Raw genomic sequence first — 23,675 nt, forward strand, 5'->3', positions numbered from 1 at the left:
CCCTGGGAGAAGCATCTAGAATTTTTCATTTGGGAAATGACTCGGAGGTGATGGTGTTTCCTTCATCATTGTCTGCAGATGTCACTGAGGCACAGGGGGACGATGAAGGCGGGACGCTGATTGCTCGGAAGGTGGGCGAGGCCGTGCAGAACACTTTAGGAGCCGTGGTGACCGCCATTGACATACCACTAGGTGGGCCTGGCAGTGCCTCCCTCGCGGGCGGTGTGTGTGGGTGAGGGCTTGCGAAGTGCCGCGCCTTGGGCTGTCGTTTTGTCAGCCTGCTGACCTGGATTGAGTCAGGCAGCAAGAAGGCGACTGAGAATTTACTTTCCCTGCTTCATGCTGAATACCTTGGTGGTTTCATGTCTATTCCTGGAGGCCATCCTCTTAGGCCATCTACTGCTGCGTCATAAACCACCTGAAAATGGAAAGGCTTAAAACAGTCACGTCTCACAGGAAAAGCAAGTATTCTTCTCTAAGTGGCATTGCCTGGAATTACTGCTGGATTTTCCAGTATGGCAGCTGGATGGGTCTTGGGGGGCCAAGCCAACCTCACTTACACGCTGGGTAGCCTGGCAGGGATGCCTTGAAGGTTGAGCTCAGGAGAACTTCCCCCTCACCCCCATTCCCTGTATTCTCCACGCCTCTTCACATGGTTTCTCCAGTGCTAGTGACTCCTTACGTGGTGCCTCAGGGCTCTGAGACAGGCCTGGGCCTGGAAACTAACTCTTCCACTAGACTCTGCTGTAGTCACAGAACCTGCCTAGATTCGAGGAAGGGGGCAGGGCCTCAATCTGCCACACCAGCCCAGCTGTTATTTCTTTAAGATTTAAGAGAGCCACTCACCTGATGTGAGGGGGCGGGCTTGTGATAACCAGAGGGAGATGAAGGGAAACCTGCCAGTGTGTGGAGGGCTTAGGCAGGGCTGACTGGGCCTGGGGCATTCCGGCCCTTCATAGGCGAGAGACCAAGGGCTCCTGGGTGGCTGTGATGACAATTGCTTGGATCGGATTTAATCACCGTGGCTCACAGAATGAGCTGATGACAAGCTTTTGACTTGAGAGTGTAGAAATAGATGGATTTATCCAGCCTGGAGGCTCAGGTTGCATCTGCTGTCAGGAGACCAGGAGGGGCAGGGGCCGCCCTTGGCAGAACCTGCCACCTGTGCTTGACGGGCACTCACCTGCTGAGTACTCACTGGCTGTTGGGTCCCAGCTCATCAGACACTTTATTTCTTATAATCTTGTAACTGCTTTTGAAGCTGGGTTGTTACAGATGAGTAAACCCAAGGCCCTGAGAATGTAAGGAACCTGTCTTAATTCCACAGCTGACTGACTCAGGCTCAGTGGAACTGGGATGAAGCTGTGTCCTGACTCCAAAGCCCGCACTTCACCATTGCTCCAGTGGTTCATGATTCAGCTGTAGTTTAGGCTCACCTGGAGAGCGTAGTGGACAGTGCCTGGGCCCCAGCCTGACATCCTGACCTGGGTGGAGGGGGTGATGTGTGTGCGGTTAGACTGTGAGCCAGTGAAGTGTCTGCCGCTGGCGTCTTGCCCGGTGGGACTCGGGTGCGGGGTCCCGCGTGTGTCGCCTGTCATGTCCCCTTCCGTGACGCAGGTCTGGTGAAGGATGCAGCCAGGCCGGCGTACTGGGTCCCAGACCACGAGATCCTGCACTGCCATAGCTGCCGGAAGGAGTTCAGCGTCAAGCTCTCGAAGCACCACTGCCGGGCCTGCGGACAGGGCTTCTGTGATGAGTGTTCCCACGACCGCCGGGCTGTCCCCTCGCGAGGCTGGGACCATCCTGTCCGAGTCTGCTTTAACTGCAATAAAAAGCCCGGTGACCTTTAACCCCAGCTCCCTCTCCGAGTCCTTCACAATTCCTTAGGTTCTCAGGGTTAGAAACGAGGTCGCGTTGAGGTAGACCCTCCTGCTGGTCACCTGTGGCGGTGTGTGTCCTCTCTCCTCGTCCCGGGGGCCCCTTTCCCGCTGTGGGGTGGCAGGTGGGGGGGGTGCAGACAGGGAGCCAGGGCGAGCCGGGCAGTGGGCCTGAAGGCCTGAACCCCCCAGGGCGGGGAGCCCGAGCAGCTTAGAGCAAAGGGGGATGAACTCGAATCCACTACATTTTATTTCAGTTAAAAATAATAAGTACGTAAATATATATATACACACACACACACACACCCCGTATATACAAACGAAAGGAACATGGAGCGTGTTCAGGCTGCCGCTGGCTGTGAATACCCGCGCGGTCCGTCCCCAGCAGGAATCCGGGGCAGCGGGCAGCGGGTCTTCCCCCCATAAAACCAAGGCCACTGCACTGCTAGCCTCCCTCTGCTGCTTCTCTCCGAGCCTTTGAAGCCTTCGTGCCCCTCGGCTGCCAGGGTAGGAGTTTCCCAGACACCTTCTGCTGGGCGTGGCCCGTGGGGGAGCTCCCTGGGCCCTCCAGAGTCAGATCCCAGTCCCTGGCCTAGGCCTGTTTCAGAGACCACCCAGCTTCGCGTGCAGGTCACGGACGGGTGGAGGGTGTGGTAGGGTCCTCGGACCCAAGGAGTCCCCAAGCGCAGGTGACATGATGGCTGTCAAGCTGGGGGAGGGGGGGCGGGCACGGAAGGAGACGGGCCTTCCCCAGCACTGTTCCCTGCTTGTCGATGCTTCCATTCGCTCTACCACTTGGCTTTCCCTACCCCGCAGTGGAGCATCTGCCCCACCCTCCCCTCCCAGCCCCCTCGAGCCCACCATCTACTGAGTGTTGCACTAGGGTTCTTGCTTATTTTGAAGTGTCTTAATCCTTTATTCCCAGACACACGACCCTTTGAGCATTGGACGGGTGGTCATGAGAAATCTTCCAGGGAAACAGTACAGAATGGACTGTTAGTGGTTTTTTTCCAAGTATATACAAACATTTCAGCGGATCATTATGAAAAAATTCTCCAGTCCTGGCGAGAGAAGTCAGATGAACTTTTTGTTTCTCAAGAGCTGGGATATCTGTATTTGTCGTGACTGGAAGGAGACCGTTGTGCTGAAATCCTGTCATCATGGTGGATTTTATTGTCAATGGCGAAAAAGAATTTGAAGTGACACAGTTCTTGACTGAACGGGGCGGGTGGGCCAAGTTCAGGGAGGTACGTGGTGGTCACTCTTGGCGTGTCCCTGTGACGTGAGCCCTGGAAATGTGTTGGTCCCTCTCAGACCTGCTTCCTTCCCGCCTCCCATGGCCCAGTGACTGAGGCCTGCTCTAGTACTGTGTATTATTAAATTCGCCGTTATAAAGGAATCTTCCTGCGGAATATGGACTCTGGCCTCTTTCCTTTAAGTTCATCAGTATTATCTTGCTACCTCTTTCTAGTTGATGAAAAGTGAAAGAAAGTGAAGTTGCTCAGTCGTGTCTGACTCTTTGCGACTCCATGGACTGAAGCCTACCAGGTTCCACTGTCCATGGGATTTTCCAGGCAAGAATACTGGAGTGGGTGACCATTTCCTTCTCCAGGAGATCTTCCCGACCCAGGGATTGAACCTGGGTCTCCCGCATTGTAGGCAGACGCTTTACTGTCTGAGCCACCAGGAAAGTCCTCTAGTTGATGAAAGCTGGTGGCTTTTCAGAGCAAAAGCCAAGTGAGAGGTGTATGTTATCTCAGTTTATTCCCCGGGAATGCTCTCTCCCAGGAGAAGAGATTAGGTTACTAGTGACCTATGGAAACACTGGGAGGAGACTCTTCTCCTTTTGTATCTGTCCCTTTGGTGCCTATCCTCTGCCCTGCCTTGCTGTCTGCCCAGCTCCTGGTGAACAATTGTTCTCCACCGTCTCCTGTACGGTTGTGTGGGGCCGCCCCGAGCGTGGTGTCTGCTGGACCACACAGGAAAAATGCAGAAAAGGCTTCCGAAATCGCTTTCTTAAACTAGCCAGACCAGGAGAGGAGAAGGTAACCCGGTGTCAAAATAACCAAGTTCTCTTTTTTTTTTTTTGTCCTACACACCCAGTGTTCATCTTGGTTTTGCGGCGGCTGCTTTAATTCAGATGAGGCCAAGAGTGCAGGTGGGTGGGTGGTAGGAGCAAGCAGGGAGATGGGTCTAGAAGTCACCTGTAGGAAAATTAGGTTTAAGGAGATTTTACACTTCCAGCACTGCTAGGAGATCCAACCAGTCCATCCTAAAGGAGATCAGTCCTGGGTGTTCATTCACAATTCCCACCTTCTCCACGTCCCACAAATGACCTAACATTAAGGTCACAAGAATGATTTGAGGTCAACTAACATTGGAAGGGCTGAAGCTGAAGCTGAAACTCCAGTACTTTGGCCACCTCATGTGAAGAATTGACTCACTGGAAAAGACCCTGATGCTGGGAGGGGTCGGGGGCAGGAGAAGGGGACGAGAGAGGATGAGATGGCTGAATGGCATCACTGACTTGATGGACGTGAGTTTGAGTAAACTCCGGGAGTTGGTGATGGACAGGGAGGCCTGGTGTGCTGTGATTCATGGGGTTGCAAAGAGTCGGACACGACTGAGCGACTGAACTGAACTGAACTGACTTCCAGGGCAAAAGTAAAAATTCCATTCTGTCTAACACAAGGGGGTCGAATAGATTTCTTGAGCAGGAGACCCTTTTGGCTCTCTCACTCATTAGCAGACCTTAGGCAAACTGCTTTCTTTTCAGTTTTTTTTTTTTTTCTTTCCCCAGTATATTGGAGTGATTTTCACTTGCTTCATAGGGTCCTAAGAATTAAAAGGAAATAATGGTAGCAAAACATACTCAGTGTCTAGATGTGCTAAGTGCATGCTGGGGAAACTAAGCACCCTGGAGGTTTCTGTGAAGCTCAGACTCAACGGTTAGACGATTACAGATGAAATGGAGTGGAGGACAGCTTGCACAGAGGCCCAGGTGAGGATGAAACATGTCCCAAGAGAAGGGGCAACAGGGTAAGGCATGTGTGTTCACATCTCGAGGCCACGTTTTATTCTGAGGCACAAGAAGCCATTGAGGGATCTTTGGGGAAGGTCATTCTTGCGGCGGTGGCCTAGAGAGGCAGACTTCAAGGAGTGGGCCCAGAGGCTTCTACCAACGTAACATGAATGGAGGAATTTAGCCTGCAGTTGTTGTCAGAGATGGTTACACGGAACATTTAGACCAGGACAGAGGGAGGGCTCACAGGTAAGAGGTAAGCGGGTGGTGCCCTTGTTGGGGCCCTGAGTGTTGATCTGTGGGCGTTTCTGGTGACCAGTGTGTGCTACTGTCATCTGTTAAGGCCACGAGCGAGCAAACAGCAGAGGGTTTATTGGAGCCTGGTGCTGATGCCACCCTGTGTTTTAGACCTTTCACTGTCATCTGGAGGGTCAGGGCAAAATGCCCAAACAGATCTGCAAGTGAAAAACACATCCAGAGTGTGTGACAGACAGTCTTTGGGACACTCTTGACAAGCCAGGTTGCAAAATGCTTTATCAACTTCAAAGTGAAGTTTTTTTTTTTTTTTTTTTTTCTGCTTTTCAGATAAATAAATCAGTCATTTATTCCCCTCTTTTTCTTGTTTAGAAATTCTCATGATCCCTCAGACAGTTCCCTCGGGAACGAGCTTTCCTCTTCTCCCCCAGCCAGCCCCAGTGGGTTCACCTTTACAGGCTCTGGGACTAGGACAGGAAGTAAGACTTGTGAGTATTTCTTCACTGGGAATTCACAGTGAAGTTTAACCACTTTTCATATCATCTAGACCAAATGTTAGGAGCAGTGACCACTAACCAAACATAAAGAACAGATTGCTAAATTAAGAAGTTTTTATTATGTCCCCATCTCCTCTTTTTTTTAAGCCTAAGGCAAACACACAACTAATTCTTTGACAACTATTATTTGCCTAGTAAGTAACTTGGGCTGTGGTACAGTTGATAAGGAGTTAGGAAGGTGTTTGGGAATGTGATGTGCTCAGTCATGTCCAACTCTTTGCGACCCCATGTTACTGCAGCCCACCAAGCTCCTCTCTCTGTCCATGGGATTGTCCAGGCAAGAATATTGGAGTGGGTTGCCATTTCCTCCTCCAGGGGATCTTCCTGACCCAGGAATCGAACCTCCGTCTCCTGGGTCTCTTGCATTGCAGGTGTTACCGCTGGTTATAGCAGGTATAACCACCAGCTACATTCCAGAGCTCATCAGGTACTTTTTCGAGTAGTCAGTTGTCTCCTGTCTCTGAGAGACAGTATACTATTCAAAAGTGGACTGAGTAGCCACAGCTTCTCTGCAGTACAGAACTGTGGCAAAAGCTCTGCATTAGAGGTGCAATACCAAAGATGCTCTTCGTAGAAGGCAGATCATGTTATGAACAAGCTTGTGAGAACTTAGAACTGCGGGGGGGTGAAAGTATGGGTGATATTAGGGTCATAGCTTAGCACTTATGCTTGTTTGTGCTCTTCGGGTGGGGGCATCTCACCAAAATCAATCCAAAAGATCACCAGCCCAGGTTGGATGCATGAGACAAGTGCTCGGGCCTGGTGCATTGGGAAGACCCAGAGGGATCGGGTAGAGAGGGAGGTGGGAGGGGGGATCGGGATGGGGAATACATGTAAATCCATGGCTGATTCATGTCAATGTATGACAAAAACCACTACAATATTGTAAAGTAATTAGCCTCCAACTAATAAAAATAAATGAAAAGACAAAAACAAAAGATTCTACCAGACCTTTCAATCATGCAGCTATTTCCTGGGTCCTCCATGCAGGTCAGCATGCCAGGGCTGCAGAGATATAGGGGTGATGTCTAAATGATTGAACACCTAAGAATTCTGCTAATTGGCAAGCTTCTTAGCCTTTGAGGGCCAGAGCCAGAAAAATTTATTTACTTGGTGATTAAATATGAAATGCTAGCATTGCCCCAAGCCGCTTTGTGATTTCTCCTTAGCACTAGCAGTGTGATACGCAAGTACTGTCAGCAACTGGAGGAGTGTGGAAAGTAGAGGACGTGGTCTCGTCTGGTACCAAGTCCCAGGTCTCTGCTTCCCAGGTCTGTGATCAGTGGTCAGTCACTTTCTCTCCCCAGAAAAGGATGCTGATAATTTTTATATTATTACTACTGCCCTACCTCCTTTACGGGTTGTTTTAAGGGTCAAGTCAGGTTAAGATAGGGGAAGTTATTTATAAAACCTAAAGCTCTGAAAACATTTATTATAACATACAGCTCATCTACTGGATGACCATTCTGATACTCTAATGAGTTTTGGATTTGTTTCTCTGTACATTTAAGTTGTAGGACGGTTCGGACAGGACACAGATGCGTGACACTCAAGGGGGTAACTAGAGTGTTTTAATTGGTGAAGCACATTGGACTAGCAACAGAGAGACGCAATTACCAGCTGCAGGTCTGAAGGGACAAATGGAGAGAAGTTCCTGGAATCCAGAGAGCTGTGTTCCAGCAGAAGCTGTAGCCTGGGGTGGAGGAACACAGCCACAGCCCACCAAACCCCAACAGCAGGGGAGCCAGAAACTAACACTCCCCCCCAAGCTCCTGCCCTCTGCTTTCCTGCTGTTACGTCTGATTGGCCGAACCCAACCCGGGCCAGGGAGCCTGCTGAAAGCTTTGCAGCAAAGCCATGAAAGCTGGCCTCAGTCTCCATCTTTGTTCCCTCACCCAAGATCTGAGCAGATGTTGCTGTAGCTGGTTTGATGCTATAGCAGCCAAGCATCACAAGGTTCTAACTCATGAACAGAAGCAATGCACCATGTTGTGGTTCTTTATTTGGTGGAAAGATAAGCTCTTTGTATTAACACTGTATAAACATCTCACAAACTGCTGCTCTTGGATTACAGAAAGGCAAAGCCCATTTTCTTTGAATTGGGGCCCTTGAATCGGATGTTCAAGTCACCATGATAAAATCAGGAGCTGCTGTACCTAACATTCTGGAAGGTGCTTCAAGAAATGCATGCTAAGGCCTGCCTAGTATCTGAAAGGATCCATCTTTCCTTTGAAAGCCAATGAATGGTAATAAATGAGAATCCCAGAGATCTGACACTGGTGTTCAGTGAGTTTGAGAAGGTTTATTTAATGATGACCAACTCAGCCTTAAAAATCTTCCTCTAAAGACTCAGAGAAATGACTTCCCCTTCTTCTCACTTGGCTTTCTCAAGGATGTCTTTCTGGGACCCAGGCACTGACTACTAACAGTTTCATCAGGCTTCTTGAAAGGGCTTTTGGTGAAAAAAGCAGCTTTAGTTACTGTATATCTTCAGCCTTTAGAAAATTATTTTTTGTTAAAAAAAGAGGGGGAGAGAGATCCTAAGGAACTCAACAAGAAATAGGCACCTTTTATGAAAAGGACTTTCAAGGCTCTTAAGCCCACAACTTAATCGAAATCACTTTACTGAAGTATCTCCACATAAAACATAGCACCTCTTCCTCAGCAGCTGGATGGATGGTACATGTGCACACAGACCACCCACTTAAAATGCCCTCACTGGAAACAGCAATTGTGGCAAAAATATGGCTAAAAATACGGCTACCTTAGCTCCCTTGAGTCACATTCACATCCCTCCAGGCCGCACCCTGCAGAGTCAGCTGTAGGAGAAGCAGTAAAGGTCCTGCCGGACGGCCATGAGCAACCCTGGCGCTCCCCGGGCGCCCCCAAGCCGAGAAGAGAAGGCCACGCTGGGAATGTCGGCCTTGGAGGTGGGGTATGGGGAGGGTATGGTTCTCAGTAGTTGGCCATCGTGGAGGCTCCAGATTCTCGTGTAGCAGTCCTGGCCCACTAACAAAGAGGGAAGACATGCGGCAGGTTAGTGAGAACGCAGAGGAACAGTGGTGGAGGTGGGGCGGCGGTGGGAACTGTGGCCCTGGCTTCCACGATTCCTAAGGGCTAGAGGTGATTCCATATGAGTCAAGCAAACTCACAACGGAAATTGCCTCTGCAGATAAGATGTCCCTTTTGAAAATTAGTTACAGGTTGCCCTGGTGCTCCAGAATCATGAGTTGCCGGTGTTCAAAGGGACAAGACGCAAAGGCTGGCTGGGACACCCTGGGTGGTTCATGGGGCATCTTGGCCATCGGGTGGCCCATTCTGTTTCTCTTGGTGACAAGGGCTGTTCAAGAGGGAGCCCAGCCCACCTGTTCTAGATGACATGCGGCTCATTTCCTTTTTGAGATAGTAACCAGGACGAGCTCTTTAATTTCATTATATCCCGGGGCAAACTGGGTGAAAACTCTCTCCAAAACATTTTCTGCTTTAATGGTTCAGTTCATAAGATGTTATAGTCTTCAGTGTTCACAGGTCAGAGGAAACACACCAGACAACACTGATTACAGCAGCCCGGACAGGCAACATATGCTACTGAGGGAAAAGGGCAGACCTTAGGCGTCAGGGATTTCTGTGTGTGCTTCTGACCATCCGAGTTGATTCTATGACCTTAGGGGTGGATCAGTTCAGGTTGTGCAGTTCAAGGATTACTGCAGCCAGCCCACTCCCCACACCTGCTTTCTCAATAAGGCTTGTATCTTTTCTATCGTCCAGAACACAGAAACTCTTCTGTGGTGAAAACTTGTGGAAAATAGACTTAAGGAAGTTAATTGCTGGTGGTGTGGTAAGAGTAGTAAAAAATTCTAAGAAAGTTCTAGAAAAGTGATGCTTCTCAGCCACAAAAAGTTTCACAGCAGATAAGTACTTTCTGTAGGAATATTAGAATATTTGAGATCTGTGAAGACTGAGAACATACTCCTTAATGACAAGGGCCTACTGTTTCATTTGTCAAACTGTCAAATAATTATATAATCTGTGATCAACTTGTAACTCCTTTCAAGGGGGTTTGGTGCTCAAAAGCTCTGCTTCTCTTCTGCACACCAGAGATCACAGTGGGGGTGGTAAAGGGGCCGGGCCTTGGTTCCTTTACAGTGACCTTCATCTCTTTTCTCAGCATCCTCTGGTGGAAACTTGAGTACAAAGAACAGGGAGCTCAAGCTTTTCAACAGGATGGCCGCCCTGAAATGCGGACCTGGTGAATAGACTTAACCCCCACACCCAGGTCTCCTAAGTTGCTGTGTTTTATTGCTCCTCACTGGCCTGTAACTGAAGTCATGTCTGCCCAGTGACGTGGAGACAAAGGGCTATCCACATGCTGAGGGTTAAACTGTTGCTCACTGATGGCCAACTCTGTGCCCCATCTTGACTCCCAGAGCCCAACTGACTAAACCCCCCTTTATTCAGCTTGTCATAGAGTCATGTCTTATCTGCTTTAGCTGCAGGGGGCCCTAAGGGTCAGGGTCAGTGGGATGGAGTGCCTCGTCCCCAGGTACCTGCCACCATGATTTCTTCCTCCTCGTGCACGTGTAGGGGCAGGTGGGCATACTCGTTCACGTGCCCTTCGTACTGCCGGATGCACTTAGTGGTCCTCAGGTCCCACAGCTTGATCTGTGGGAAGAAGCACAGAGGCTGTCAGGAAGGGTCCAGCAGGTACTGGTGAGCCCCAGGCAGGAAAGCCAGAGGGGGCGAGGTGGTCTCCACAGACCTCTTCAAGTGAGAAAATCTAAGTTGCCATACTCCAAGTCCGAGAACCCATCAGAGGCACCAGGACCAGTACCCCGTCCCTTCAGATTAGATGAGGCTCCGAGTAGGTGGCAAAGCAGCTGCCCTGCACACCTGGCACCTCGCCTGGCCTCCACGTGCCTCTCCCCTGCCGCGGTCCGACGTGAGTCTCTCCTGCCGAGCCCCTCCCCTGGCCCAGAGCAGCTCCTCGGCTGGAGAGTCAGCGGCACCCGTACCGTCCCAGCCATGTCGGACGCCATCAGGCACTGCTCTTCCTGGAGGATCTGCACGGAGGTCACTGCAGAGTCGTGGAACAGGCGGGTGGCCTTCCAGCCCTTGCCCTGATTTTGACAACGCAGATCAATGGCAAAGATTTCGCCAGAACGACAGCCGTTAAACAGCAAAGGAGCCTGTGGAGAGAAGGACTGCTTGGTACCTCCCTCCAAGGCTGTGAAGGCTGAGTCCCCCAGAAGACACCCCCTGCCTCCCTGCTCCTCTAGGTCAGAGGGATGGGTAGAGGCAGGCTGGTTAGGGTTCCCTCCTCAGTGGAGATGGAAGGGTTTCTTATCAAAGGTCAAGAACTGGACACCGCGTGTCCCTCCAGTGTCCTCCCCGCTGGCTGCAACGGGCCCCTAAGGCCTCACCCTGAACCCCTCCCCTCCCGTAAAGGGAGGGTGTCCCGTCCCCACCCAGGCTCTAAGTGAGAAAGTAGGTGATGAGAGGGGAGTAAGAGACTAGAAACCCAGGGAAGACATGGGTCCCAAACAGAGTGTGAAGATGGCTGAGGAAACCTGAATGGTGAGTTCTGTGCTTATTGCCAAAGGCAGGGCGCAGCATCTCTTCCACCCTTTGAAAGAAAGGTGGCATTTTCTACAGGTCAGGTCTTTGAAATGTAGTAAGGACCAGAATTTTGATTTTAAATTTATAAAATGGGTAGCTTGACAGCTGCATATAAAACTGTTACAAGTTGGGACATAATTTATACATTAAAATTTTTTTTACTGTCCTGCTAGCTAATCTAAGCACTCAAGAACTAACACTTCATTGAAACTTTAGGAAGTTGTTGAAAGCCAGCTGAGCCAGGCCTTTCTAGATCAGCCAAGTTTCATTCAGCGCTGACTTATTCACCCATGTATCACTTTGGATGCCTTCTTTTCCCCTGTAAATGAGGGAGGAGGACTACATTCCACACAAGGGAATCCCATTCCAACCCAGCACAAGGCCCCCTCTTGGGAAACTGTGTTAGGCCCTCCCCAATCCAACCAACCGTGAGAGCGAACTGCTGGGTCAAGACGTCACTGCTGGTCCCAAACGACTGCCGGTGTCCCGTCACCACGCTGGTCACCAGGACTCGCCGAGACAAGCCTGACAGAGATGGACACGGGGCGGGCGGACAGTGTCACCCTGGGTCTGGGGAGAGGAACTGTGGACCGGCGTTTCAGGTCTGTGCCCTCCCTCAGCCTGGGCAGCAGGGCAGCTCACCTGTACTAAAGCAGTTGTTTGCCTGGATGTTCAGGGACCACGCACAGGACCAGGCCCCGGGGATCCGGAAACTGCAGAGCATGCCAGGCCGGTCTCCTGCTGAGGGGACAGCAGCAGTGTTTCAAGTCCAGCTGTGTGATCTTAAGCAAACTTTTTGTTAATTTTTTAAAATCAATAAAACATACATTAAGGGCACAAATCATACTATACTATACTATGAGTTTTCTCAAAGTAAGTAGAACTATGTAACCGCCACCTAGGTTAATAGAACATTCTGAGTACCCTGATACCTTTCATGTTTCTTCCCAATTACTACCCTCCTCACTCCTCCATAAAGGAAACCACGATCCTGACTTCTAAGAGCATCTCTTGGTTTTTGTAAGGCAAATTCTGAACCGCTTTTTGCCTCAGTTTTCTCATCTGTAAAATGAAGATACTACATCCTCCTGCTTCACAAACTGACTGTATGATGAAATGCCAGGCACAAGGCTAAGTGTGCATTAAATCACTTAATCTTCCATGTAACCCAAGGGGGCAGATATTTACTTTCCAGAGGTTAAGCAATCTCTTCAAGATGGTTAGGGGCAGAGCAGGGACTCATGCCAGGTCTACCTGAGAGGCCTGATCCTTGTCTCTGATCCTAATTCTCTGAAACTGAAAACTTCACATCCAGAACGCTGCCAGGCCGTCGGACTGCCTTCATCCATACAGAATTTAAGTATCCCTGACAGCACCTTCCATACAGTAGGAGCTTAACAGATGCTCTCTTGGTGATCTGTATATAGGCAGCCTAAATAAATATTTTCATCTCCTGTGTTGGTTACACATGCTTTTAACTGTTCTAGCTGCTGAAAAGACCTAGAAGGAGGGGATAAGTGAAGATGTACATGCTTCCAGTGCAAATCCTGGGTGGGGTTTAAGGAATCCTCCCAGGTTCTCTGCAGACCGTCCCCACCCTGCGAGCTCCCACTTGGACTCACCAGCCTGCGGTCCCCACCCGTCTTGTCCAAGCCATCACCACAGAGCTTATGCTGCTGCTGGCTGCAGCTCCTGGGAGGCAGAGGACAAAGATGCCCCCCAGCACCTCCTTATCCATCAGTACCTGCATGATTACTGACAAACAGCGATGTGGGGAGCAGGGTGACACAGCCCGGAGTCTCTGCAATTCCCATGAGGCACAGCCTGGAAAAACTGTTAAGGACAGTCAAGAACGAGTCTCCTCCAAGAGGAGAATGGGCATCAGCACTCTTCAAAAAAATCATCCATGTTTAACAGGCTCACATTTTCCATATTTAGTTTTGGATATTTTAAAAGAAAAAAAAATGTCACAGATACACTTAAAGGCCCCTTTTTAACGTCCCCCACACAGAGAGACTTGCTACTCTAAAACAGGTCTGAGTTCTAGGCCTTACTACTACACAGTATTTGTCCAAAAGCAATGTAAAGAAGCATTTGATTTTAAAATACATGTAAACGGCATCACACACAATCTTCTACAACTGTTCAATATGCATTGTTTCTGAGATGTAATTGCGGTCATGTTTGTAGCTCTGGTTCAACCATTTGCACCACAGAGCACTCCTTTGTATGAACAGACCACAATTTATTTCTCTGGTCTCCCGCTGCTGGGCACTGAAGTGGGTTTTGCCCCCCGCCTGCACCCTTTCTTCCTCTCTTCTTGTCCTTCTGTCTTCCACTCCCATGTATGGGAAGCTTCCCTTAAGAGTTTCTTACACCTGTGATAAGGATTTCATTTTACACTACAGTGTGCCCTATACACACAAACATTTGAAATAGGAGTTCCATAAAACATTCACCCTTACTAAATAGGAAACTGGCATTTTCCAGCAGTTTTCCCCATTCTCCTCCTACACCAAAACTTGGCACTATCAGACCTTAAAAACTGTGTTTATCTGAATGGGTATAAATTATCTTTTAACTTGCATTTCTCTGACTACATCTGATTAGTCATCAGGTTTCCCTTTATTTGAGCTGTCACTTTATATCCTTTGCCTGCTTTTCTACTGGTTCCTTTCCCTTCAGAGTTTCAACAGGAACCTGTGTTTACTCCCTACTTCCTCACCTTTTACTCTTCAACCCACTGAAATCCAGGTCAGACCCTCATCTTTTCAGTGAAACGTTCTCCCCATGGTCTCCAATGAGCTCTTAATACCTAAACCTGATGAATGCCTTCCAGTCCTGCCCTGAACCATGCAGCAGTTTCTAACGACACATTCCTTCTTGGCTCCATAAGCACCCCCCTGGCGTTCCATCCTTGGACCTTCTATCACTAAGATACCCCAGCCTAGGCTCTAAGCCCCTTAAACTCGTGTCTCTCCTCTACTCCTGCTCATCAGTTCACTCTCTCCCCACTACTCTTAGCCTTCCCTCCAAGGTCTCATCCTCACAATCAGCCACCCTCACTGCTATGTCAGAAGTGAATCCATGACCACCGTCTTCCAGGGGCATCCCACAGTCCTGAGGATTTGGTTTTGCAAGGTCCTACCTAGTCAAAGACATCATGGATACCAAGCCACTTACTGCTGCCAAATGTGCCAAGCTCTCTTCTCACTCTTCCTTCTAATGGGTGCTCTGTCCCCTCCTTCCCATGTGGGAGTCACCTCCAGAAAGGCCACCCCGATTCCTGTACTCTACAACTGCCCCATGGCCATCACTGCAGACTGATCACCTGTTGAGGTGCCCAGTTCCAGCCTTCCACAGGGATTGTAGATGCTCAACAGATGCTGGAATGAACACACACACCTCATCGAAAAATGTACATCTGTGCCAGGCAGGCAACAGTCTTGACCACCTGCATGTGTGGTGTGTGGGTATCATGTTGCCTAGGGTGGTAAGCCTCATGTTAAATATCTGTAATACAGAGGCTGTTGAAACTATACATGAGAACACTGTGTCTGGGCAGCTCAATTCTTTCTGAAATAAATTTCTTTTCCTTTTAGGTTTGTAGGGCAAGGATGGGAGAAAGTCCTTACCCATGTTATTATGGCTGAAACCCAGGTTACACTCAAACTTTGCACGGTACTTACAAGGGCCAGTATCAAAGATTTTTTTTTTTTCAGCATCAAAGATTTAATCCCTGAATAGGCCACAGGTGAGTGAAGAAGCTAGTTAAGTGTAGAAGAAATTCAGTCAAACCTTCCGCCACTCCAGGGCAAAGAGCAGATGGCTGGTCTGAATCGGGTGTCATTTTTGTAAAGGGAGAGAGTTCAAGACCTTCAGTAAAAGCGGCAGGCGTATAAAATCCTGACTACCCGAAATGACCACCAGAGGGCAAGCTGCTGATCAAACAGCAACATTCCCGTCACTAAACCCATTCCAGGCACACTCTGTTTTACAATGCTTTACTGCTCTTTGCAGACAGTGTTTTGTTTTGTTTTTTAAAAACAAATTGAAGATTTGTAACAACCTGATGTTGAGCAAACCCACTACTGTTGCTATTTTCCCAATGGCATTTGTTCATTTTGTGTTTTTGTGTCACATTTTGGTAATTCTCACAGTATTTCAAAATTTTTCATTATTATTTTATGTTACAGTAATCTGTGATCAATGATCTTTGATGTTTACTGCAAAAAGATTGACTTGTCTTCAAGTCAAGCTCAGATGATGATTAGCATTTTTAACAACAGTATTTTTAAGTTAAGGTATATACGTTGTTGCTCAAATATAATGCTGCTGCACACTTAACAGGATAGTGTAAACAACTTTTATATGTACTGGGAAACCAAAAAATTCATATGACTTGCTTTATTACGATATTCTCTTTATTGCAGTGGTCTGGAACTGAACCTACACTATCTCTGAGGTATGCCTGTAAATAAATTTTTATCCTCACAAAGAGAAGCATGGAAAAATGCCATATTGTCTGAAGATCAGAAATGGGAGTGAGATTCTTCTTTTGCCTTTTTTAAGGTTTGATCTCTTCTGCCCTCTGGTAGGATTAAGATAGTAACAGGTGGTCCCATCACTATACAAACCCCACCAAATGAAAGCCACCTAAAACTTTCTACTTACAGAACACACACAGTTTGTCTTACATAAAATTTATAATCAGATCCTAATAAAACCCTTTGAAACAGAGTGTTGTGGAACAAATTAAAAAAAACAAACAAACAAAACACTCCCCCCTTAAAAAACCCCCGCAAACCAGACCAACAGATTCCAATTGAGGCATCATTTGTTGAGGACCCATGACATGGCCAAGCACTGTGTGGTATGTATTCACAGATGTTGACCAGTTAACCTGAGGACAACTCTAAGTTAGGCATAACAAGTGGTCACACAGTTTCAAGAACTCATTTGTTATGGAAATAAACCACAGCAAGACTCATTAACACATGGCTTTGACTTTGGGTCCTTCTCTCCATGAAGGACACGATGGACAGCTGACCTCTGTACCATCGAGAGCGCCCAGGGACCCCAGCTACCCTGACACTGCACTGTGTGCCCCTACAATCCGGGAAGGGAAAGCGGAGACTAGAAAGAAGAGTGCTCTGAAGAAGGCCATCGGGGGCAGCAACCTAGGCCCAGAGCCCACAGCCCCAGTCCACGTCCAAGGAACATCCTCTCTGGTGTGCCCCAGCCTCCCCGCCCCGCCCGCAAGGTTCCCCTTCCCTCTGTCTCGGGAGGACCTGGGGTCCCTTTCCAAGGCTTTACTGTTCCTTTGTGTTTGGTTCCTCTGCTAACGCACCGACTCTCAAGTCCAGACCTCTGTCTGATACGTGGTGACATCAACATAGTTCCAGCACTTCAGCTACTTCTCTGTGCTCCATGGGAGTCCCTGTTTTCTAGCGGGTCCACCACTCTTTCCTGCAGGGGAGACATGCATGCAGAATGGTCCAGACCCCTGGATACTGACACCAAGACAGAGTCTCACAAACCCCACAGGTGCCCAGGTCTACACCATGGTGCGGCCTGCCCACCAAACCTCTTCACCGCCCAAAGATACAGAACGTGGGAGTCCAGGTGATTCAGCGAGGCCCAGCACATGGCGTTCACCTGGTGAGGAAACACACAGCAAGACGGGGAGACCGGTCGGACTGCCAACTTAGAAACAGACGCTTTCTTACAGAATACAGACACCTGACTGCTTCCTTCAGGTCTCACTCCTTGAGCAGGGGCTGGAACAAACTTCTGAGGACAAGGAAGCTCCCTGCCCACCACGTAGAACCTTGAGGGCAAGGGGAGGAAGCAACTCCTGGGCCGGGGTCATTCATATCACCATGGGGGCCTCACAATGAGGCATCTGGTATCCCCTCCAGGGAGGGGATGGATTCTCTGCAACGGATCTCACTTCACCCAGAAACCATTTTCAACCTGTGTCTGTCTTGTGGCCCAGGTCTCAACAGAAGAGGAACTCACAGCTTCTTACAGATTCCATCACCCCAAATCAATGTAAAGGCTGCCCCCTAGTCAGCAAGCAAGCCCCTTACATTTACGTAGACTTCAGTGCTGGCTAGACTGGCTGGGAGATAAACAGAATGATGCAGTGGGAGGACCCTCTGCCCACCGTGGCCCACCTCCTGGGAACTAAAACACCATGTTTTCCCTTGTGAAAATGAGGTAACGGAGCCCTGCCTCCTTCACCAAGCCCTCTCCTCTCCTCTGAGTGTGGCCAACTACCGCAGCGCCCTGGATCCAAAGGCAAAGCGGCTGCCAAGGCTACAGCGCAGGGCAGCGTACCTTCCGGTTGGTGAAATAGAGGTTTTCGTGCATGTGCACCCTGAACGTGGGGGTCTTCAGGCCGTGCAGGCTGATGATGCCGTACTTGGAGCCCCCGACTTTGACATCGTTCACAGTGAAGAGCCGCTCACTGTTGGTATCCGCCTGGAGAGGGGAGGTGGACTGTGGGTGACCGCCCAGGGTGAGCCAGGTGGGCTGCCTAAGACCAACTTCCCAGCCCCCACACTTTCTGTGCATTTCCACCAGGTGAGGGCCCCTGTCCATGAGGGAGTGTGGAGTGACCTGACTTGCCCCTACATGGTGTAGCCATCACTGGGCAAAGCTAACAGGTATCTGGTCTCACAACTCAGGAGCAAAAATGGCAGTGAGGGGCACGGCCAGCAAGTCTGACCTCACTCAACTGGGTGTGGGAGAGTCCTAACATCCACCCAGAGGACTGCTCAGATGAGCCTCACGGTGACAGAGCACGTGGCCACACAGCAATGTGGGAAATGCTAGTTATAACTGCCAAGGGCTAAAAGAATGCAAAATCAGATTCCTATTACATAGCTACTATGATCACCACCACAGGAGACGCCAGTTCGATTCCTGGGTCAGGAAGATCTACTGGAGAAGGCATAGGCTACCCCCTCCAGTATTCTCGGGCTTCCCTTGTGGCTCAGCTGGTAAAGAATCCGCCTGCAATGTGGGAGATCTGGGTTTGATCCCTGAGTTCGGAAGATCCCCTGGAGAAGGGAAAGTCTACCCACTCCAGTATTCTGGCCTGGAGAATTCCATGGACCGTATAGCCCATGGGTTGGCAAACAGTTGGACGCGACTGAGCGACTTTCACTTCACTATAATTACCACCAAGTAAAAAAAGGCACTGCATGGGGAAAAAAATTGCAATAAAAAGATGGCACTGGGATGTGGGCTATTTTAAGCTTTTCTTTTCTCATTTAAAAAAATGTGGTTAATTATTTCAGAGCAAAATTTTTATATGTGTGTTTTTAATATATATGTATAAATATACACATATACACACCAGTTTGGATGCTGGTGAAAACATACTCCCTTTGCAAGCTCACTCGGCAAGCTCACTAGGTATGTTCCTGAAGAATCGTAACTATGACTAGCGTTAGATGGAAAATCTGATCCCTGGGTGACAGACTGCCCTTCCCACCTCTCTGGTCACACCTGCCATCCAGTCATCGTAACGGAGTGACAGGGAGGGTCCTGCAAGCACCAGCACCAGCACAAGCACCAGCACCGAAGTGGGAGGCCACGCTAAGCAGCAGATGCACAGTGACCTCTACTGTCCCCACCCGGACAGAATGTGAGTCCTGGCCCCCAACACCCCTTCCACAGAAGGGTTCTGCTGCCGAGGTCCCCTGGGGCTGGACCTCAATGGTCAGTTCCATCCCGTCCTACCAGCAGACCACTGAGGTTCTCACTCTCCTTGACTGGCCCTCTGCCTCCAGGAAGGCCTCCAGGGGTTGCCAGTCTAGCTCAGGGGTCTGACTCCTTCTGGCTGTGGTGGACACTCTGATCCTCTGCCAACATGTCTCTGGCCCCCGGCTTCTGGTTCGGATCTAACCAGAAGTGGGAACTTTCTGTTCCCCGGAAATGATGCAATGGATGATGAAATGGAGGTGTGCTGGATGAATAGGCCCTGCTACTGAGGTCAGGGACAAAGCAGGAGATGAATACGCTGTTGCTTCTGAAGGACTCTGGGACTTCAGGTTTGGCCACCAAATCCTGCCCAGCACAGCAAGGATTAGAGGCCCCTGGTCCACCGTGTACTCTCTCACGTGTGTGCACAACATACCCAGTGGGAAGTTACTTTGGGATGGTTCTCCGTCGGCATGTGCAGACCCTGGCTTTAATGAATGTCAAGCAACACAGCTGTAGTGGGGTGACAGTGGTCACAGCACAGTCTGTCTCGCCAGCTTGGCATTTGCCGCTGGGTAGCTGCTAGTTAGAACCATAATACCTGATTTCATGGCTAGTGGCTTCTATGCAGTCAGGCTTGATGGAAACCAAAGTGAAGCCACAAATGGTCCAGGGGACGGCCACTACACCCCAGCACCCACGGATGGCTCCCTTACACTCACCATTATCAGGTTAAACTGGTCACTTGCCAAAGCAGAGGGATCCGAGCTCTGAATTTGGACCTTTTTCCTCTGCATGCAGCTCACTCGCAGCTCGTGGGCTAAACTGCAAAGGAGAAAGAGAATAGCACAGGAGGGTGGACGCCATACCTAGGTATCCATGAAGAAGGTACAGGGCTTCTGCTCTGTCCCACACCCAGAAGACCATCTTCGTGGGTCAGTTCTCTTTTCGTGTTAAATCTCAGCAGTGGAGCTGAGCAAGGCCCCAAGGAAGCTCCATTTGAGAATCTTAGGAAAACTACAGCAAAGAAATGGGTGGCTCACTCACGGTGTCAAAGAAGGTCATACTAGAAAGATTGATTTTGGATCATCTAGCGCAACTCTTTCCCTTGGGATGAAGAGCATGTGACCAAACGGAACAACCTGCTGAAGGGCACACAGTTCATGTGCAGCCGCCCATCCGACTGCCTCCTTTCCTCTTCACCAAGGACCGAGCATGCCTCCGGGTGAAGAACAGATCTTTCTAACTAGCCCTTTAACTCTTTTCCCACCTGCACTGGCTGATATTGCCTGTAGGGCCGGCCTTCCCCGGAGGGGGCCTCCCCAAGGAAGCCACCCACACTCATGTTGTTTCTTCCCTGGCCCAGCTGTAGCAGGAAGAAGCAGAATGCAGGGGCTAGGAGCTCAGGCTTGGGAGTCAGATAGATGGTCGGTCCCCTTTCTACCTCTGCCCTGAACAAATCATTCCACTCTGAGTCTCAGTCTCTTCTTGTGGAACCTGGGGGAAGGGTCAACCTACCTCACAGGTCTTTGGTTAGAACTGTAGACATCACAAGTGTTTGAAATTTAGTACATACCCTTTTAATGTGCCATTTTTGCTGACAACTTGTTAGAAGAAGAAGAGGAGGCAGAAGTCTGATGGGATGAAGTTAAAGGATCTTGTACTTAACTAGAAACAAACTACAGGTAACGAAGAAGTAACACCTTGAGAAAATTCCTGCCCAGTTTCTCTGCCTAGATCCCTTCCCTGCTCTCGCTGGCTCTAGAGGGAAGGTGATGCTCCCAGGACTGACTTCAGCAGCGGAAGGTAGGCTGTGGGCTGGAGCGCCTCCACTGTGAAGGCTCCTCAAAGAGCAGCTACACGTGCTATGCCGACTTACTTATTGGACCATGGAAATAAAAAATAGGAAAAGAACACTGATGAAGAAAACATAACCATGAGGCATTATCTTACCGGCAGTAACTGGTGGCATTGAGAAAACCCAGCTTGCTTTTCTGGAGTAAGGAAGATGTATTAAATCCCAACCTGGCTATTTTCTAAATTAAAGAGAGAAAGATTTGATGAAGTTTTCTGTTATTGTAAAATAGATTCTGTTTTTAGGATGCGATGAAGAAACAGGTACTAAGTTGACAGAAATTACACGCATAAAAAGCTGATCCTCTCCTTTGCTAGTCTCCTCTCTTTGGAAAGAGGAAAAGCCTATCACAACAAAGTATGTGAGAGCTGCAAAGTCTGCTCGGCACCCTTCTCTCCAAGGCCCCCGTCAATTTAAACCTGAGATGAGGCCACTGAGCTAGCGAGTGCAGGAATGGCCCGAGCCACTCAGGTCTGCATCGTGCTTTCCATTTGAGCTACAGTGACTGTGGGGCCCGGATTTTCCATTCCACTGCTCCTGTGATCGCTGAGATGTCCGGGTGTCTCATCCCCAGAAGGGATCCTGGAAACCCTCCTATCCAAACCACATGTTCTGGTTTTCCATTGAAAATACTTAGTCAGAGAGGCTGTATCGGGTTGCTATCCGAGAACCTCTGGGGGAGGAACATAGTGTCAGGATTACTGATCAAACCCAGTAAATGAGAAAAGGCAGTGGTGGTGGGAGGAGTATCTCGCCTGTTCCTATTCTCTTCATCAGGTTCTCGTCAGGGAAAACTCGATGATACCCCCCCAAAGTGTGCTACGCCGAGTGTTATGGGGGGTGTTTAACTGATGCCTCCTTGCGGCAGTGGGTGGACGCTGGCAGGAGCGGAGGGGACGGGGCAGCCCCTGGGGTGCAGCACCTACCTTCCCCTGCCGTTTCTCTTCCTCTAGCAGCTTCAGCCTCTTGCGCTCCATTTCCTTCTGCCGGATACTCTCCTTCGTGAGAGGGTTGCAGTTGTTATGTCCAGGCAGCAAGCGGAAGTAGCGCTTCTTTTCAGGATCAAAGTAATAACCTGGTAGATCTTAAGTCAAAAGAAATAAAATTCAACTTAAAACTCCATGAACTTAGCCCCCCAACGAGGAGCCCAGGGGCCTATCCACCACCCCTCCTGGCTGCCGGTCCTTCCCGAGGGACAGCAGGCGGGCGAGCACTGCCAGTCACCACCCGGGGCCCGAGTTCAGCCCGTGGGGAGACGTTTGCCTCAGGATCTCGGTTCTTAACACACTCAGCTCCTCCCTTGAGTGTTTAAATTTGCTCCCAGGATTTCCTCCGAGTCAAGAATGGGCCAACGACACACCTAGAGTGTACCACATACGAGTGAAGACACACAGGGCTGAGGAGAAGGACAGTCAGAGCAGACAGAACCAGATGACGAGGGATGACTGGGTTTCATCTTTCCCTGCAGGCAGGCCCCGGAGGAGCCCTGTCCGGCAGGCGGCCTCACCTGGCACAGAAGAGCTGCCAGCTGGGCTGGAGGTTGAGGGGGCCTCACCACGGCCATCGCTGGAAGCCTGAGGGCTCTGCTGCGCCCCTGCATCATTCCTGTTGACACATAGAGTAACCTGGAGCCAGTGAGTCCCAGTCATTCTCTGACAGCGGGGTCCTGCGGTTCCATAGCCTTTACATTCCCAACCCTCGATTACTTGGGAAGCACTGACCCTTCTCTTCCTTGGAAGCAGTTTACCCACTGCCAATATACCAAAGTTAGGGCAAGGTTTTGGTTTCTCATCCTTTACAGGATGCAGGTCACAGTACTTCCCCTTTTGCATCTCCTCCTTTGAGCATTTTCTGAGGTCTTCTGGAATTTTCCAGATGAAAATGAGAACAGAACTCTTGGCCAATAAGAATTTTACCAGCTGGGCTCATCTGTCAGCTCAAGAGTAGCTACAAGGCCAGGTGAATTGCAGTCTTTACTGGATTCAGCAGTACAAAGAATTTACATTTTACTTGGCTACCCAAGCCTACAGTTGGAGAAACTGGGGTTCGAGCACAGAGGTGATTTCCTCAACAACACTGGGACAGAGCCATGGTTTAAAGAGTCATTCTGCAAAGCTACAAGTAGCTCCTGTGGCAATTATAGGCTGAAGGATATAATGATAGAACAAAAGGCCTAATTTTAGAATTCTGATAAAGTCCAAAATTATGAACCTTCCCTGCCCCCTATAACACTGAAAGGAATACAAACTGCAAAAAAAGGTTAAAAAAAAATCAAAGAACTTTGCCTATAAATACTAACTATGCACAGTTTCAGAGAATATTATTTATTCTCCCTTTTTATGGCCCAGAGCTTCCCGAGGCAGTTCATCTGTGATCAGCAGCAAGACAGAGGGGGATTAAGTGTCATGACAGATGTCTACATTTCTAGTCCAAGGACTGCTGTTCCCTTCTTTCCACGTGGAGTGCAGAGGATTGTTGTCCTGCGTGTTTCCACGAGACTCTGCCAGGCTGAGTCAAGGTGCTCTTCTTACACAGACCACATTCTAGTGCACGTTGTGCTCCTGGGGGAAGGCCTGGGGCCCATGGTTCTCCTTATTAAAAGTATAAACACTGGGTACTATCCTGATCTTTCTACAACATGGGTCAAGTTTGGGACGTCAGCTCAAAGTCCCTACTAGCTTGCACGAGGTGAGGCCCGTCCATACAGAAGGCCCGCTCAGAGCCAGGCATCCTCATGGGGCTTTACATACACTTCTGTGACTCTCACAAGAGAAATACTG

The 23,675-nt window shown here is 49.4% G+C and overlaps 2 protein-coding genes and 1 non-coding gene across 7 annotated transcripts in view; 1 reads left to right on the plus strand and 2 right to left on the minus strand.

Annotated features, from left to right (window-relative positions):
- ZFYVE1 (zinc finger FYVE-type containing 1) overlaps positions 1-3,289 on the plus strand; it is a 44,163-nt gene extending 40,874 nt beyond the window's left edge. The window contains exons 11-12 of the mRNA XM_043918802.1: positions 79-192; positions 1,618-3,289. Of these exons, the coding sequence (XP_043774737.1) occupies positions 79-192; positions 1,618-1,850 (347 nt within the window). The 3' untranslated portion in view covers positions 1,851-3,289. The remainder of the gene's footprint in view (positions 1-78; positions 193-1,617) is intronic.
- The window catches only part of DCAF4 (DDB1 and CUL4 associated factor 4), a 36,839-nt gene continuing 15,755 nt past the window's right edge, over positions 2,592-23,675 (minus strand). The window contains exons 3-16 of one of the 5 annotated variants that reach the window (XR_006343830.1): positions 22,403-22,500; positions 21,822-21,979; positions 20,994-21,076; positions 19,763-19,865; positions 17,670-17,813; positions 16,936-16,985; positions 13,072-13,151; positions 11,970-12,068; positions 11,755-11,852; positions 10,724-10,897; positions 10,259-10,373; positions 8,476-8,720; positions 6,663-6,716; positions 2,592-4,081 (exon numbers count right to left, since the gene is read on the minus strand). Coding sequence is in view for 3 of the 5 variants with exons in the window: in XM_043918803.1 (XP_043774738.1) it covers positions 8,527-8,720; positions 10,259-10,373; positions 10,724-10,897; positions 11,755-11,852; positions 11,970-12,068; positions 13,072-13,151; positions 16,936-16,985; positions 17,670-17,813; positions 19,763-19,865; positions 20,994-21,076; positions 21,822-21,979; positions 22,403-22,500 (1,396 nt within the window). In the remaining 2 variants the exon portion in view is untranslated. Of the gene's footprint in view, positions 4,082-6,662; positions 6,717-7,693; positions 8,721-10,258; positions 10,374-10,723; positions 10,898-11,754; positions 11,853-11,969; positions 12,069-13,071; positions 13,152-16,935; positions 16,986-17,669; positions 17,814-19,762; positions 19,866-20,993; positions 21,077-21,821; positions 21,980-22,402; positions 22,501-23,675 lie in introns of those variants that run through there. The other 4 variants (XR_006343829.1, XM_043918804.1, XM_043918803.1 and 1 more) reach the window with 4 other exon arrangements.
- LOC122706020 lies at positions 5,538-5,663 on the minus strand. Its single transcript, XR_006344279.1, has one exon. It is a non-coding gene; the product is annotated as a small nucleolar RNA SNORD22 (small nucleolar RNA).

Source organism: Cervus elaphus, chromosome 12 (assembly GCF_910594005.1).
Source record: "Cervus elaphus chromosome 12, mCerEla1.1, whole genome shotgun sequence".
NCBI lineage: Eukaryota > Metazoa > Chordata > Mammalia > Artiodactyla > Cervidae > Cervus > Cervus elaphus.